Here is an 18237-nt window from a genome sequence, read left to right on the forward strand (position 1 = left end):
ACCAAGCCTCTCCTCAGTGCAAGACACATGAAAGCCTGCATGGAGTTTGCTAAAAAACACCTGAAGGACTCCAAGATGGTGATAAATAAGATTCTCTGGTCTGATGAGACCAAGATAGAACTTTTTGGCCTTAATTCTAAGCGGTATGTGTGGAGAAAACCAGGCACTGCTCATCACCTGTCCAATACAGTCTCAACAGTGAAGCATGGTGGTGGCAGCATCATGCTGTGGGGGTGTTATTCAGCTGCAGGGACAGGACGACTGGTTGCAATCGAGGGAAAGATGAATGCGGCCAAGTACAGGGATATCCTGGACGAAAACTTTCTCCAGAGTGCTCTGGACCTCAGACTGGGCCGAAGGTTCACCTTCCAACAAGACAATGACCCTAAGCACACCGCTAAAATAAGGAAGGAGTGGCTTCACAACAACTCCGTGACTGTTCTTGAATGGCCCAGCCAGAGCCCTGACTTAAACCCAATTGAGCATCTCTGGAGAGACCTGAAAATGGCTGTCTACCAACGTTTACCATCCAACCTGACAGATCTGGAGAGGATCTGCAAGGAGGAATGGCAGAGGATACCCAAATCCAGATGTGAAAAACTTGTTGCATCTTTCCCAAAAAGACTCATGGCTGTATTAGATCAAAAGAGTGCTTCTACTAAATACTGAACAAAGGGTCTGAATACTTAGGACGATGTGATATTTCAGTTTTTCTTTTTTAATAAATGTGCAAAAATGTCAACAATTCTGTGTTTTTCTGTCAATATGGGGTGCTGTGTGTACAATAATGAGGGAAAAAAATGAACTTAAATGATTTTAGCAAATGGCTGCAATATAACAAAGAGTGAAAAATTTAAGGGGGTCTGAATACTTTCCATACCCACTGTATGTGAAACCCATGTTTTTGTCTCAGTTTGACTGGATATTAGTTATGTTTATCCTGTGTGTGCATCATGCTGTGATTATGTAAAATGAATTGTGACATTACATTTTCTGTAGTTTTTAAAGACTTTAACAATTATATTAATTTTGAATGCACACAAGAGCAAGGGCTAGCAATGTTTAGATTGGAAAACTATCTTAGTACTCAATGAGTACTCCATTGTATTCTGCCTAATGTTTTTTTGCAAAGTATATAAAACAGTATGCAGTGTGTAATAACATATCAAACAGTATAATATTGCATGAACTTTATTATAAAACTGTACTATGAACAGTACTTTGTTTTTTGCAAATGTAGGTGTTCTGGGTATTATCAGGCAACTTTATACTGCAGAAAGGTAAATCAACAGCATTTTGTGGCATTATGCTGATTACCACAAAAAATAATTTCAGCTAATCCCTTGTTTAATAAATAAAACATTTTTTAAACCATAAATCACTTACAATGGAAGTGAATGGGGCCAGAGTATAAACATTAAAACGCACACTGTTTCAAAAGTATAGCCACGATATGTAAACAGTATAGGTGTTAACATGATTTTAGTGTGATAAAATCACTTACTGGCCATATCTGTGCAAAGTTATATCCAATATTACAACTTTATTACCATAATGAAGCAACACCAGTAAACCCCATAAGTGATTTTATCACACTAAGATTCAGTAGAACAGAAATTATGTCAATCTAGAATCACATAATGTTTGTCTTGAGGCTATTCTATTGAAACTGTGTGTATTTTAATGTTTATGGACTGGCCCCATTCCTTTTCACTGTACGTGCCTTACTGGAACTGGCTTTTTTTTTTTAATTAACGAGGAACAAGTCAAAATTATATTGTATATTAATCAGCATTAAGCTAGAAATGCTGCTGATTGAACTTAACTTGTATTGAACCCTATGAACAGAGATGAACATATTTAAGGGCAAATAGAGTATAACATTTTCACCAAATAGTGAAGGATGGTCTCCACGTTAAGACCCTCCTCAGCCCCCTAACATCCTCTCAAAAGGGGCTGAACCTGGGAGGCAGACAGACTTAGGCGTGACTCAGAGCCCAGCCTTCCTCTCGGGTCAACACATGCTTTGTGTTACGACCAGTGGATCAAGTTTTAATTAATCTGGATACTAAAGGTCCACTGTGCTAATTCAAGTCCATTACTTACATGCCTCCCTCACTATAATAAGACTGTGATCTAACCAGGGCAAGAAAGAGGGTCCAAAGTTTGTCTGACATGGGCTCACTTGTGCTTGTGCCTTGGGAGAGGATACAGCAACTAGACTGACATCACTTGAAGAAAAGTCTCTGAATTTTTAAATTGGTAAGTTCTGCGATCTGTGCAGCTTGATTTAAAGAAGTCTTTTCAGGCTTTATTTGAGGTCAAAGAAGATATTTCTTTAATAAAAAAAGATTGTCATACCTTTTGCTGCCAAATCCAGTGTATGAAACCCGAAGGAGTCAATTGCAAGATTCTTTATTAGGGATACTATCAAAACAAAGTCTTGTTCTTATAGGACTGGTTTTATTGAAGGTTGGGCACTTTATATCACCATGCCTGTGCTATACACTGAAGTATCTAAGGAGAAAGAGCAACAAGTGGGGGAACTGTGCTCAGATTCAAGTGGAGGTAAGACACATTTGAAGCAGCATGACAGCATCAATCCCCAGCACAGAAACGCATGATCCATTCTCACTTTCTTTTAACAGCATGCCTTCTCAATGGAAAAGACTGATTCAATCAAATCAGTTTGAGAGCAATGGCAGTATGACATGTGAGGAAAAAGCAAAACAGCCATCAAAGTGAAAACAGAGCCAAATGTCACTTTCTGCACTGGTGTGTCTTATCCACTTTGACACAGTGCCCATAACAGTGAGGGAATTTGCAATGTAATATGACAGCAGGAGGCTAAATGCTTTCCTCTGGGAGATCATGACTCATTCATGCCTGATTGGGAGAGAGCTGAACCTTTCTAAATGTTACAGAACAAACAGCAGGCTTAGGTTACACCCAGATGCCTGTGTCACTCAATTATATTACTCTCATGCTTGGAGAGTCAAGACAGCAGTAGAGAATGTTAGACATGCCTTTGATTATGTTAATTATGAATGATCAAAGGGTATTAAAGAGAACTCGTGTCTATAAAAACTCACAAAAGTTTAAAATGTTCTAACTTTCAAAAGAATTGCATGTACGTATAGTATTGTAATGGCTAGTGTACAGCACATTGTAAAGTAAAAATGGTTAGCTGTTCAGTGATAATAAAAATGTGTGTGTTAATCAGCACGTGCACATCTGGATCTTGGGAAGAAGATCAGTATTCCTCAAGACCTAATGATGGAGGAGCTCAAACTGCAGTCCAACAGAGGATCTAGAATGTTTCAGGAGAGACTTAAAAGAGTGGAGAGGTTCACCTTGGAGAATGTTGTAATTGGGAATGTAAGACATCTTATTCTGTTCAGTATGTTAAAGTCAACATGAAATCAAAATTCACCCTATTTACTTTCTTAATATACAAACCTGGTCTTTAGATTCATCAGTACATGTTCAAAGAAAACATTTTTGTATTTGTAATCTTTCGCCAAAATGAAACTTGTAAAGTTTGTTTTGTTTTAACATTCAGCTTAATGCAGATAGGTTTTACATTTAGAAGCATTTCCTGTCTGAATGTGCCTGATGAAAGGGGGTCACCCATCCCATATTTAAAGATAAAATTATGCATCCTGAATCAATATGGGATGCGATTTTTCCCGTATTTAAGCTGGTCAGATGGTGTCACGGTGAAGTAATTCCAGATCGCTAATTTAACATTGATGAGTTGAAAAATGTGTCTATAGCACTTTTCCACTGCACGTTACGGTTTGACTCACCTCAACTCTACTCGCTTTACTTTTCTGAGCTTGCATTTCCACTGCAGTTTAGTGCCGCCTCAGCGTGGGTGGGATTATAGTTGTGCCGCCTCTACTGCCGTGACATCATCTTAACCATGGCACAAACTGACCAAAACAATAACACAACTGCTAGCTGTTAGCTACTAGCACATTGTGCTGCATAAAGCAGTTGTTGCATGGTGATTTTACACAAGTGTAAGTTAAATTGGCCTGGTTGTTTTAGAAACAAGCTTCCAGTAGCTGGTCAACAAAATAAAGTGAAGCTTTCAAGCAGAGTATAGAGTTAACGTTTAGTATCGGCTCAGCTTGCTTGGAACCTTGACCGAGGTGGTACTAAAAAAAAAAGTATCCGGTACAATACATAGTGGAAAACCCCAAAAAACATGCAGAGTCGAGTTGTACCGTGCAGTGGAAAGCCCAATATGGTGGGTAAAGGACTGTCCGAGAAGTCCACAAATGGTGCTAAAACTGTGGATTGATATATACACACTCAGGTACAATTTAAGATTGTTCTAACATTGCTTTACTCATTAACAAATGCTATGATAATAAAAGCATAGTGTTACCAATTAACATGCATTCAGATTGCTAGCGTTCACTGTACTAGATATTTCTAGCTAGTACTTGCTGTTTTCTCTACTTGTAGTATTTAAATTGAGATTAATTATTCATTTTAAATTCAGCCAAAAAGCCATGACTCTCAAAACTCCAAACAATCCCTGTAATGACGCCATTTGACAAAGCAAAACAGGCAAATCTCACTGGAACACAGGCCTTATCCAGCTTAAACAAACATGACGAGAGACCAAAATGTCCAAATGCAACAAAGCAAAGATAGGCTGAAATATACTTTGACTTACAAATGCCAAGAATGCATTTGTGTCAGTAAATACATGTGGTAAATTAGTGACCTAAAACTTAAACTCTCATTTAATTTAGTCATAATATAATTGACGAATTAACTACAACTCACAGCCATCCTCCAATTCCAGATGGATAAAAGCCAGTTCTGCACTGTTTCACTTAGAAATGTGCCACATTATGGAAGTAAATATGTTATGGTTCACTGAAGCATATCTACCAGTAAGCAACTGTTAATCCAAGTTAAAAGATTCAGTAATAATGGATGATGTTTTAACACCTCCCAGCTCTTAGAGGAAACCCTTCAAGGCCAGAACACTACACAAGAGAAAGGAAGAGCGCACTTCACATCTGAAGTCTACATCACAGAGGGTGGAAAGAACAACCTGGTCACCACACTCAAACATACAGTCGCTAAGAAAGGAAACCCAAGTGTGCTTGCACCAGGTAAAGATGTAATAAGGTGTGTTTTTAGAGTGCTTTTATACTGTAAAGGATATCCCAATAAAGCTAAATCCATAACGAGTAGATTAAAGGAATAGCTCACTCTTTTCTGCACCTCCTTAGATTTCCAAACCTTTCTTTCTTCTACAGAACACAAAAATAATGGGTGTTCAAATCATTGCACTTTAATCGGTTTTGAATCCTACTATTCTGATGCTTTCGAAACTTTGTAATATGGCACTTTTTCATACCACTGTCTACTTAAGATGATTCGCTTATGTGTTCCTCTTTTGTAAGTCACTTTAGATAAAAGTGTCTGCCAAATGAATAAATGTAAAGTGTCTTTTCAATGCAATGGCAATGGATAGTAAATCACTTTCAAGCCTCAAAAGAAAAAGTACCATAAAAGTAGTCCATGCATAATATTCCAAATTTTTCTGAAGGCATATTTTAAGTTTTGGTGAGAAACAACCCAGATTTTCATTTTATTAAATCCATTGTGTGTTTATGAGCATTAGGAGAGAAGCTTGCTTACAGTGGTTTGTGTTGTTCTTTAGCACTGCATTTCCTCCCCAAACCTAAAGGAAGGTCACTCACTTATCTCTGACCCAGGTTATGGTGGGCATCTGAAAGAGGTTCCCCATGAGAAGTTCAATGTCACTGTGATCCCAAAGTCTTACCAATCACCCTGGGAGGAAGAGCCCATTGACAGAGAGATGCTACTGGCCAATATCAGCAACCGTCTACCTGAGCCACCTTACAAACTCACCCCCAGCAACTACAAATGTTTCAACAGGTACCCATTGACCACCAGTGAAACCAATGCTTTACATATTTCTGTGTGGAAATACTTTCTCCTATCCCAGCTTAATATGCAGAGATACAATTAGTAGGTTAATTTTCCTCAAAAACTGTAAACACAGTGTCTCTGTGGTGCTATGTCAATCCTTTTGTTTGTTTTTGATGACCCATCTAGGTCTACACAACAACACTGACTAGACCAATGTTGCGATTTGGGGGAGGGACTATCTGTTTGTTCGATAAAAACATAAAAAATACACATTTCCTGAACACTCCCCCTGTCTGCTATTGGACAGAAAAATAGCTAGACCCACCCCCAACTCACACAACTGGTTGAGCCAATGTTGCTGTGCTAGGCTAGATGAGATGCTCAAACAGAGCAATATTTTGAGCACCACACAGTTTACACTTTTCGTGGAAGGGAATTCACATATGGCTTACTTATAGTTGTCTCTCCATATTAAGATGGGATTGAATAAATTACTTCAATATATACACACACACACACACACTTCAGCTTTAAATCAATTAACACATCTTTGCATGTCTGTCACTGGACATATGCCTGATATAAACTGTCAGTTTCAAATAAAATTCTCACTTTCATGTCATCCCAGATATGCATGACTTGCTTTCTTCTGCTGAACACAAACAAAGATTTTTAGAAGAAAACCTCAGCTTTATACATAAGACTCCAGTGGTTAAATATACACTGATGAGCCAAATCATTATGACCACATGCCTAATGTGCTCCACGTGCTGCCAAAACAGCACCGACCCGCTGAGGAATGGACTCTAAAAGACCCCTAAAGTCGTCCTGTGGTATCTGGCACCAAGACATTAGCAGCAGATCTTTCAAGTCCTGTAAATTGCGAGGTGGAGCAGTCATGGATCGGACTTGTTGGTACATCACATCCCACAGATGCTCAATTGGATTGAGATCTGGGGAAGTTGAAGGCCAGGACAACACCTTGAACTCTTATTCATGTTCCTCAAACCATTCCAGAACAATGTGTAAGTGTGGCAGGGTGCATTATCCTGCTGAAAGAGACCATTTTCCATCAGGAAATACCATTGCCATGAAGGGGTGTACCTTGTCTGCAACAATGTTTAGGTTGGTGGCACGTGTCAAATTGACACCCACATGAATGGCCAGACCCAGGGTTTCCCAGCAGAACATTACCCAGAGTATCACACTCCTTACACCGGCTTGTTGTCTTCCCACAGTGCAGTCGGGTGCCACTACTCCCCCAGGTAAACGACGCACACGTACACGGCCGTCCACATGATGTAAAAGAAAACGAGACTCATTGGACCAGGGACCTTCTTCCACTGCTCCATGGTCCAGTTCCGACACTCACGTGCCCATTGTAGGTGCTTTCGATGGTGGACAGGGGTCATCATGGGCACTCTGATCGGTCGGAAGTGAAGTAGCCCCATAAGCAGCAAGGTCTGATGCATTGTGACAGACATCCCATAACCATCATTGCAAATTTGTGACTTTTGCCAAGGTAGACCTTCTGTTGGTTTAGACCAGACAAGATAGCCTTTGTTGCACTTGGGCGCCAAACACCCGTTTTGTGGTTTGTCCCTCATCGGACCACTGTCAGTAGGTACTCACCACTGCTGACCAGGGGTACCCCACAAGCCTTGCCATTTCAGAGATGCTGACACAGATGTCTGGCCATAACAATTTGGCCCTTGTCAAAGTCGCTCAGGTCTTTACTCCTGCATTCAACACGTTGGCTATGAGAACTGATTGTTCACTTGCCATCTAATCTACCCGGAACTTGGCACATGACCTTGTTGATCAGTGTATGTCATCTGAAGCGATGCAATCAATTCAGGTGAGAAACAGATCAATATTTCAATCAGAATGTGAAAGTGAATATTTATAATAAAAAAGGACTTAAGTATTGATTGTTTCTCACCCACACCTGTCATATAACTTCTGAAGATATAAATTTAACCACTGGAGTCATACGGATTACTTTTATGCTGCCTTTATATGATTTTTGGAGCTTGAAATTCTTATAAAAATCTTTGTGCTGAGCAAAAGAGTTATACACATCTGTGATGGCACAAATGTGAGTAAATTATGAGAAATTCTCGAATCCCTTTAAGGTTAGGCCTAAAATAAGAAATTGTGGTTCCGGTTACAAAACCTTATTCTGGCTAATGTATCAGTTTGTGGGTGACAAAAACAAGATGGATAGTTCCACTTAACCACTATGGAAGTTAAGACTGTTCATTGAAGGAATCATTGTTATTCTTTACAGAGCTCCAATGCCATTTGGTGGGACAGCAGGAACTGTGAAGGCTCTACCATTACCTGGCTTTGAGTTGCTTCAAGCTCACACCGAGCCTAACCTGACCTGGGACAGGATGTGCCACCGCCCCAACTTCAACCGTACGCCACGGGGCTGGAGCAATCTGTACACTAGTGAAACTCTTGATCTGTAGAGCCTAGATACTGATCTTTGAGGAATAAACTCTACATGAGCCATTAATTTAAAGTATGAACTGAGCCATCAAATGCTAATTATATTAAAGTTTACATATATTGTCAATTAACATGCTATGATCCTGTTATGTATTTTACTTAAATGATTATGCCACAACATAAAAAAATGTGAATTGGACTAAATGTAACCACAAAGACAGCTTTACAGTAAAACATTTTTTTAAACAGTTCAGTTAAACACATTGTTCTTTATATTTATAAAAACAGATACATGCTAAACCTTACAGTGATGTTCAGATGCAAACTAGTGAAGAATTCAAAGCAAAGCCTGGAATATTTCAGAGGATTAGGACGAAAAAGTATGAAAAACAGAATTAAGCCTTTAGACTACTGAAATGGCCAATAGTGCCCCCATTTGGTTAACCTTGGTCACTGCAACCAATTCTTCTGTCATCTGGCCAAGGATATAGGTTCAGGATGAGCTCCAAACAGGGGCAGAAGCTCCAAACTGCCAGCAAAGACATACAGAGCCCCCAAATTTTAACCCAACCCTTTTAGTGGGTGGAAGTGTTGACTCCTTTTGGAGCTGCCCCAAACCCCATCTGGAGTAACACTGCACTCTTCTGGGGTATTCTATCCTTTTGAAATTTCTGCTCCCGTTTGGAGATCTCCAGGCTGCAACAATACCCTACATGCCTTTTACCTACATTCTAGAAATGCAAGACATCCACGTTTCATATTATAAAACACAAAATACACAAAAGTCTGTGCCAAATCAGCAAGCTCTTTCAAAATTTAAGAAAACAGTTTGCAGTAACTTGTCAATCAAACGCATAAAAATAAAAATCTAATTGTTTACATTTTAAGATGCTGGCATTTTTCCTAGTGTCTGGAACTTGCTGTAATGGTTCTTATCAATTACATATTCACATTCCATCTTACTAAATTACCATTCTAACAAATGATTGACAGATATAAACAATTAAAAAAATGAGGGCAATGTCAACATCACTTCGGTTTTAGTTGTTCAGTATTTAACACTGAACAGTGAGGTAGCAGCATGACTTTTTAAGGGCCTCCATGACGACTTGCATGGGCCCCCATTCGCTGAGGATCCTGGGATGGGTAGTGGACCTGTCCAGGGGGCCTCATGGCCATTGGAAGGGGCATGGGTGGGGCCATGGGATCCATGGCATGGAACATAGGACCAAAACCTTGAGAGTACAGAAGGAACATTTAATGGGATAAACAAGTACTTGATTTTGGGTTGCAGAAATCCAAACAAGGAGGGACAGGAGGAAGTAGGGTAAGACTAACCAGGTGGTGGCGGCATGGCAACCCCAGGTGGGGGAGGCAATCCCAGGTTTACAACAGCAGGAGAGCTGGTAGGAACCAGGTTAAAGTAGTTGGCTGGCGCATTGTCATCAGACATAGGGGGTGGAGGCAGAGCTGTTGGAAAGACATGGCAAGACAAAATCACATGCTAATCTACTTAAACTATACAGTATTATTGAACAAAACAGTCTAGTAGAATTTTCCACTTCTCAAATACACGTCCATATTATTTTACTCAAACTTTATAGTGAGTCAGTGTGTGAGAGATTTGAACTAAGCTCAGTCACTTACCTCCAGGGAGACCTGGCACTGGCTCCAGCCTAATTCCACTCTCTGTCACCCCATCCTTCTCTCTCTCTTTACCACGAGCTGCCTGCGACCTGAACCACAAATGTAAACATTCAGTAATCAACTCAGAGGAAAATAAATATTAACCTTTAAAAATGTCATGTTTCTTATATATAACCATTCACTAACCTGCCCCATTTTACATTAAGGCGCCTTCCATTGACGATGAGTTTGTTAAAGGATTTCTCTGCTGCTGTCTCTGCGGCCTGCCGTGTGGCAAACTGGATGAAAGCACACTGCTGCTTTTGAACAATGGTGATGGTACGAATCTCTCCAAACTGGTAGAAGTGATTCCTACATAGAAAAACCAAAGCCAATTCAGAACCCAGAACTGTTGCGCATTTGGCCTCTTCCATCATTAATACTGTAAAACTCATTGCATCTTTTATTTATTTACAGAAAATTATATATATAATTTTTTTAAGTGTATAAAGGTGTGAAGACTACCCTTTCTAACCTTTCTGTTCACTTCAATCCATCTTTAACTCACAAAAAAGCTCTTATTAATAAAGCTGCGTATTGCCAATTTTCTTCACGATAAGAAATGCACAGTGACACATATACTGTATTATGATACAATAAGTCACGCGTCATCATGTTATAATATAGCTGCAGCAAACTCACGCACTCAAGGAACGAGTGTCCCTGTGACTGAGTGTGCATCAGCCAGCTGCGGTTTCAATCTCTGCCCCTTAGATCTGGACACTTCGCACAAATCAGAGAAGAGGCGCTGACCGCACACAGAAATGCCTTTTTTGGAGTTATTTACATGAACTGCTTGCTTATTATTTGAACTTTAATAAAGCTATAAAACATTAAATATAACTGCATTAAAGATGTAATGCCGGGGTGTTTCCTTTATAAATACTCGACATGCAAGCTTTGCTTCAGTGGAGAGGCAGCTCCGGCTTTGTTTATTCCACAATGAGAGTGCTTCTGTATTTACTTTTTTGGTATTTTTATACAATCCCTCAAATTTTGCGATCTACAGCAGCTGAAGCTGTTTGTAAAGATTAGAGTGAATCTGGACTGTGAGCTGTTTTTTCTTCCTCTCGTCAGTCAGGCGAGAGCTGCAGTGTTGCACCTTGCATCATCATTAGAGTTTAATGTGTTGTCCTCATGTTACGTTAAATTAAATCAAACAACTATTTAACAATAAAACATTTTTTTTTTATTGTCAACGTTGTCGATAACATTCTCTAATCATTTCAGCACAACTCTGTAATGGACTAACCTGAGCTCAGAGTCTGTAACGTTTTCTCCCAGCCCCCCGATATAGAGTGTGGTGATAGTCTTGTCATCGGGTGTGTCCAGTCTGGGCATGGTAGTGGCCCGCTTCAGAAGTTTATCAGCCACAGGATCATTGATGCCATAGAATCGATCCTTAATGTTCTGGTCAGCTAACGGGTCATCTGGATCAGTGGGCTTCTCGTGTCTGTTATATTACAGCAATAAAATGAATCCACAAGGCATGCTTGAAAATGTAATCTTAATTCATAATTGCTTATACATAATTCAGCATTACAGCACATTTGATAAAATATGCCACTCTTATCACAATGTATGATGTTTATCAAGCAAGCAATCTGATACAAAGATGTGAAATGACGACAACACAGTGTTCCAACACGTGAAATGCAAGGTTCCCTTTTTTTTCACAGATGGATTTACATGACATTTCCAGTCATTTATATGATAAAAAAAATAAATCATTTTGATTCAGACCAATTGGCTAATGATTAATTTAGTTCGATTAGCTGAAAAGATCTGACTCAAAAGAACGGTTCACTTTCAAAACGGAAATTACTCTACACAAAAACAACATCTAGCCAATTTTATATTTTAGTACAGTAGAACATAAATAGAAAAACATATTTACTATATAAAATATAAAGGGATAGTTCACCCAAAACTGAAAATTATCTTATTTACTCACCCTCGTGCCATCCCAGACATGAATGACTTTCTTTCGCTGAACACAACCTAAGATTTTTAGAATATCTCAGCTCTGTAGGTCCATACAATGCAAGTGAATGGTGGCAAGAACTTTGAAGGTCCAAAAAAACCACATAAAATAATCCATTTGATTCCAGTGGTTACATCAAAATCTTCAAAATGATTGGTGTGGGTAAGAAACAGAAATACATTTGTTCTAATGTCTTCTATCTGCCCAGTAGGTGGTGATATGCACAAAAAAATTTAAATAGCCAAAATTAAAAGCAGAACAATGTAGAATTCAAAGTGGAGATTAATAGATCTTTAAATTAGAGAAATTGTATTTAGAGGTCACCCACACCTATCATATCACTTCAGAAGAAACAGATTAAACCACTGGAGTCATATGGATTACTTTTATGCTGCCTCTATATGCTTTTTGGAGTTTCAAAATTCTGGCCACAAATCACTTGCCTAGTATGGACTTACAGGGCTGAGATATTCCTTTCAAAATCTTTATTTGTGTTGAGCAAAAGAAAGAAAGTTGTGCACAGCTGGAATGTCATAAGACTGAGTAAATTATGAATTTTAATTTTTTGGTGAAAGATCACTTCAAGATTTGTATTCATTTCCAGGCCTGAAAAATCATTTAGAATTTCCCTGATATTTCCATGTTTTCCCATAACTGAACCCAGGAAATTGACAATTCTGGGACATAATTCTAAACTGACAGTAGATTTTGGAATGGTTGCTCTCACCTATATGGACACTCTTCCCCTCTCTTGCATTCCCCCTTCACCCAGAATGAGCAGATGTGTGGTCTGTTCCTCTTGTAGTACGGTGTGGTACGAGCCAGTTTCAGAAGCATATCACTGCTGCTCGGTGCCTTGCCGAGCATCCCCACAGGTCTTGTGCCATCAGAATTAGCTATCTACACACAAAAACAGAGAAAAAGGATAAACAAAGGCAAATGGACAGAATTTACCTGACCAATATACAGTACTGCGCAAAAGTATTAGACACATAAGATGTATCACAAAAGCATTTGTCTTATGATGGTTATATATCTTCAGCTTCAGTGTGTCAATGGGAAATATAAATGGTAAATGGTCTGCACTTATATAGCGCTTTTTTATTAACCTTAGAGGTTACCAAAGCGCTTTACACTGTGTCCCAATCACCCACCCATTCACACACCAATGGCGGCAGAGCTGCCATGCAAGGCCCTAGCCTGCCATTGGGAGCAACTCGGGGTTCAGTGTCTTGCCCAAGGACACTTCGGCCTGTGGAGCCGTGTGGGCCGGGATTCGAACCACCAACCCTGCGATTGGTAGCCTCCCCGCTCTACCATCTGAGCCACAGCCGCCCCTGTGCCAAACATTCTTTGTAAATGTTAGACTCCCAAACATAACTTTTGCAAATAGAAAAGATTAGAAGAACAGGGATCCTTGCAATACATGTCATGGCCCCCACAAAGCCCCCCACTGAACATCGTGTCAGTCTGAGATTACATGAAGAGACAGAAGCAGTTGAGACTGCCTATATAGATAGCAGAACTGTGGTGAATTCTCCAAGAAGCTTGGAAAATCCTATCTGCCGACAACCAAGAAAAACTGTGTCCAGGTGTATCTAGCACAGACGGCCCGCAGGCAAGATCAGGCCCTCCACATGGTTTAATGCGGCTCATTTATCGTAAAAGTGTTTGTATTTTTCATTGGATATTTCAGTTAACTTGCATTGGGACGTCACGTGTCTCCACAAGCGTTTAAAATGCTCAAGGTTGCAGATAAGAGACGCAACTCCCCTAGTTTGAGATTTATACTTGTGCAAATTGGCAATATTCTGCCTAATGTTATACTTATTTTGTGCAATCCGGCAACCATGCACGCGAGTGTGCTATTTATATCTGGCTTTCCCCTTTGAACAAATTTAACGATCTGTGGTGCAATATTCTGTGCCCATTCTTGAGGCTGCTTGTGATGTTTGCTGCTACTTTGCAGGTAAACCTTCTCAGTGATTAAATTAATATAAAAGTAGATCTCGGCATCATTGACATGCGAGCAAAAGCAAGCCAGAGACAAATATGTATATGTATTTTTTATTTGTGCAAACGTTGAAGTCCCTTCGCACCTGAATGTTATTCTAACTCTTGTAGTTATCATTTATCATAGTCATACAGCCGGTGTTATTCAGTTGTGTGCTGAAAGTCAAACCATCGAGGAGACCCACAGCGTGACCCTTTTAGCATGTAAACGGGTAATGTTTAAGAATAAAATAAGTTAACTCGCCCACTTTGCACAAACATTCAAAGTTCTATAAATTTCAATTATTTTATATATTAAAACAGACCCCTGATGTAGAGATTGTTAAATTGAATAATTAATTAACAGGGAAGTAGAGATGGTAAAATACATTTATAAGCTCAGCCTTTATTCAGTTTTTTAATGCCTGATAGAAAAGTATCTATCTTTGTAGAGCAATACAATACTTTAGGCAATTGCACAACAGGTCCCATTAGTCACAGATACACTTCAGAATAGTACACAACTATTTCTGGGCTTAAGAAATACAAAAACCAAATCAATCCAGAACATTGTATCTCAAAAGGAATACAATGTGGCCCCCCATGCACTACTTAAAGCCGATGTGGCCCCTTTACCAAAATAGTTGCCCAACCCTGACCTAGGAGAATTGGTGCTGTTTTAAAGGCAAAGTTGGTCACACCAAATATTGATTCAGCTTTTTTATGTTTACTGGATTTTGTATGACATTAAGTGATAAATGAAAACTATTTATGTCATTAGTTTTGAAGACATCCTCACTATGCAACATTTTTCACAAGTGCCTAAAACTTTTGCACAGTACTCTATATTTCATTTTCTATTTATTGTTTAACATTGCGATGTCTAATTAGGTCAAGGTTTCCTTTAAGTACGGTTGTAGATTAAACAAAACCATTAAATGTTTAATATCCACACACACACACACATTACCTCTCTCTCCATATTCTGAGTGTAAAACTCCTTATTGACGTCTGATCTTGGTACTTCATCTTTAACGGACAGCCCTGTGTCTCGAACCTGAATGGGCAAACCTGTGCAATGTACAAAAAGATGCAATGAAAACTGCAACATATTCTAGTAACATTTAATTACAAAAATAATCACCTGAATCCCCCTTAAGAATGATAAAATTCCAATTAAGTCAGTTTATACACTTTTTAAACTAAATCGCTGATCAAATTTCACAATATTTTCAGTACATTGATGTTAAAGTACCACATATACTCACGAAATCATCTACTTCATTGCTCCTGCCATTTCACTTACAGATATTCACAATATGCCAACAAATTAGGATGGTCCAATCAAAGTTCTAAAATATAAAAGTACAGCATTACCATATTCCAGATCCAAGAGGCAGGTCTGACAGACGTTCTTCATTTTACTGCAGGTCTGACACACTTCGGTCTTCTTAAAGCGCATCCTGCTGCCAGGACACCAGCGAAACACTGTAAAGGGACGTGCGCAGATCTAAAAGACGAGAGACGTGAAAAGAATGAAATAACACAGCGTAGAGTAAAAATGGGGTGTCAATTTTCATGAGCAACAGTACCTTGCACTCCTTGCCAAATTTCTCTTTGGTCTGTTAAAAGAAAAGTTTTACAGTGTTAAAGTTGGTTAAATTTGTTGGTTAAAACAAATGAAGAAAAACAGCTTAGGTATAGTCAAGGATGAATGTAAGATGTATATTGAGAAAACCCCACTACTCTCACCATGCGGATGTAAGGGTTTTCGCCCAAGCATGTTTGACAGAGGATGGGAAAATCCTATTCAAATACAGTGAAAGGTTGAAAGATATAAGCATATAAACAATATAACAATGACTACGCATGTTAAGCTAAAAATACAGGTACACAACAGATAGATTGTAAAAAAAAAAAATAAAAAAAAAGTCTTAACAGTCAAAAAGATCTACAGATCTAACAGATGAAAACATACATTTAATAAGATGTCAAATGTTTGTTATATGCACACATTTCTTAATACTATATTACACATACCACGCAATATATTTACTGTTGATATAAAGTCTCTTGCATTTTAACTAGAACCCCTAAAATATATGTTATTTGCCTTTCTTGTCATTTCTGGTGTTTGATTTTTGTTTTAGTCCAATAAAGAACAGTTATAATAGCAATATAGCAACTGGAAAGATGATTTCCCCACTACTGTCTCTCTACATATTGGGATAAATCATTGTTTAAGTATATTTACAGCAGGTGCTAAACTGTTGGAATAATGTACAGATTTTACTGTTTCAGAAGGGCATTTGTAATTGAATTCACCAAAGTGGCATTCAGCTGATCACAAAATATAGTCAGGACATTACTGATGTAAAAAACAGCACTATCACTATTTGAAAAGAAGTAATTTTTGATCAAATCTAGACAGACCCCATTTCCAGCTGCCATCACCCCAACACCTTATCCTTGAGTAATAATGCTAAATTGCTAATTTTGTACTAGACAACCACTTGCCATTATATCAAACACAGTTGAAAGATATTTGGTTCATTAAATTAAGCTTAAGTTTGTGTTTGAGTTGCCACAGAATGCAATAGACTGGCATGTCTTAAGGTCAATACTAGGACAAAATTGGCAAAAAAGAAACTGTTTTCTCTAGAAACTCGTCAGTGAATCATTGTCTTGGGTAATGAAGGCTATACGATGCTTGAAAAACTGAAGATTTCATACAAAGGTGTACATTACAGTCTTCAAAGACAAAGGACAACTGGCTCTAACAAGGACAGAAAGAGATTTGGAAGACCAGATGTACAACTAAACAAGAGGATAAGTACATCACTAGTTTGAGAAACAGACACCTCAAATGTCCTCAGCTGACAGCTTCATTGAATTCTACCCGCACTACACCAGTTTCATGTACAACAGTAAAGAAAAGACTCAGGGGTGCAGGCCTTATGTGAAGAATTGCAAATAAAGAGACACTTTTGAAACAGAAAAACAAAAAGAAAAGGTTGGGCAAAGAAACAGATATTGGACAACGGATAATTGGAAAAGAGTGTTCTGGATCTTAACCCCATTGAGCTTTTGTGGGATCAGCTAGACTGTAAAATGCGTGAAAAGTGCCCGACAAGACAGCCACATCTGTGGCAAGTGCTACAGGAAGCGTGGGTTCAAATGTCGCCCGTGTATCTGTACAAATTGACAGCTAGAATGCCAAGAATATGCAAAGCTGTCATTGCTGCACGTGGAGGATATTTATATGAGAATTATTTGTAGTTTAAGAAGTTCAGAATTTTTTTTCAAATTGTAAATTTTCACGATATTAATGTGAACAGTTTGACCAGTAGAATGCCACTTGATGAATAAAAGTACCAATATCTTCCATAAATCTGTACATTATTCCAAACTTTTGGCCCCCAGTGTATGTATATTTAAAAAGAAAAAAAAGACTAATAATTAGATTGATTTAAAAAAGAAATGGCAAAAATGTTTTTTTATTAGCCAGGAGCTAAGATAACAAAGAACAGGATCCTTAACATTGTAAATAATTTGATTGTTGGGGAATTTAGACAAAGAACACACAATCGTTATTAAAAAAATCTTAAAATAAAAAAAGTAGAGAGTGTTTATATACTCACAGAGTCTTCCCAATTTTGCCTGTTATACGTGTTGGATCCCAACGAAGTCGCCATTTCTACGAGCTAACGTGAACGGAAGTTGTTTTACCCACAACGCTTCGCTCCTGTTCGGGTGAAAAATAAGCACAGCGTAACCTACTGTCATGGAGTGGTGTAGGTCTAAAATAAATTATATTTTATGTTTTTCATTGAACGACTAAAAAAATTAAAAATAAAATAATAAAAAGCAACATAATTTAAAAGAAATAGCCAGGAACATCTAAACCAATAAAGAATTAAATAAGAAAACATACAGTTGGCAAAGTGTACAAACTACAAACGGTCTCGTTGCTTTCCTGGAATAATATTACAATTCTGTTGGTACATTATAAAAATACATTATTTTCTGACAATTTAGCCTTGTTAATAAAGAATATTCTATAATAAAATGTACGAGAAAATAATTAAAAAAAAAAAAACTGTTTAAAGTTTTCCGCCAAAACAAAGCTAATGCATAATTTTCTTCAAATTATATACTGATTTTTTTTCTTTCTTTTTGACACATATAGTCAGAGA

The 18237-nt window shown here is 38.3% G+C and overlaps 2 protein-coding genes across 3 annotated transcripts; one reads left to right on the plus strand and one right to left on the minus strand.

Moving 5' to 3' along the window:
• Window positions 1-1991: 1991 nt before the first annotated feature.
• Window positions 1992-8399, plus strand: LOC127628077 (myozenin-2). 2 transcript variants are annotated; one of them, XM_052104757.1, is made up of 6 exons: window positions 1992-2262; window positions 2473-2568; window positions 3224-3378; window positions 4979-5138; window positions 5748-5931; window positions 8216-8399. In XM_052104757.1, exons 2-6 carry the CDS (start codon window positions 2493-2495, stop codon window positions 8397-8399), a joined length of 759 nt encoding a protein of 252 aa, XP_051960717.1. In that variant the 5' UTR covers window positions 1992-2262; window positions 2473-2492. The 2 variants fall into 2 exon arrangements, with proteins under 2 accessions (XP_051960717.1, XP_051960716.1); XM_052104756.1 differs by having other exon boundaries at window positions 1994-2262; window positions 2456-2568.
• A 1067-nt stretch (window positions 8400-9466) lies between these two features.
• Window positions 9467-17768, minus strand: LOC127628068 (pre-mRNA-splicing factor RBM22-like). Its single transcript, XM_052104745.1, has 11 exons — window positions 17683-17768; window positions 15794-15847; window positions 15634-15663; window positions 15419-15551; window positions 15012-15112; window positions 12777-12949; window positions 11318-11518; window positions 10213-10377; window positions 10027-10115; window positions 9718-9849; window positions 9467-9614 (listed from the first exon to the last, which is right to left on the minus strand). Exons 1-11 carry the CDS (start codon window positions 17734-17736, stop codon window positions 9469-9471), a joined length of 1278 nt encoding a protein of 425 aa, XP_051960705.1. The 5' UTR covers window positions 17737-17768; the 3' UTR covers window positions 9467-9468.
• Between the last annotated feature and the right edge of the window lie 469 nt (window positions 17769-18237).

This window comes from Xyrauchen texanus, chromosome 34 (assembly GCF_025860055.1).
Source record: "Xyrauchen texanus isolate HMW12.3.18 chromosome 34, RBS_HiC_50CHRs, whole genome shotgun sequence".
NCBI classification, from domain to species: Eukaryota; Metazoa; Chordata; class Actinopteri; order Cypriniformes; family Catostomidae; genus Xyrauchen; species Xyrauchen texanus.

Coding starts and splice junctions, on each gene's coding strand:
- LOC127628077 (XM_052104757.1), top strand. CDS start 2,493: ATGCCTGTGCTATACACTGAAGTATCTAAGGAGAAAGAGCAACAAGTG. Junction 3,379..4,978: donor AGAATGTTGTAATTGGGAAT/GTAAGACATCTT, acceptor AACACCTCCCAG/CTCTTAGAGGAAACCCTTCA. Junction 5,139..5,747: donor CCCAAGTGTGCTTGCACCAG/GTAAAGATGTAA, acceptor TCTCTGACCCAG/GTTATGGTGGGCATCTGAAA.
- LOC127628068 (XM_052104745.1), bottom strand. CDS start 17,736: ATGGCGACTTCGTTGGGATCCAACACGTATAACAGGCAAAATTGGGAA. Junction 15,848..17,682: donor GGCAAAATTGGGAAGACTCT/GTGAGTATATAA, acceptor GTATTTGAATAG/GATTTTCCCATCCTCTGTCA. Junction 10,378..11,317: donor GTTACAGACTCTGAGCTCAG/GTTAGTCCATTA, acceptor TTTTCTATGTAG/GAATCACTTCTACCAGTTTG.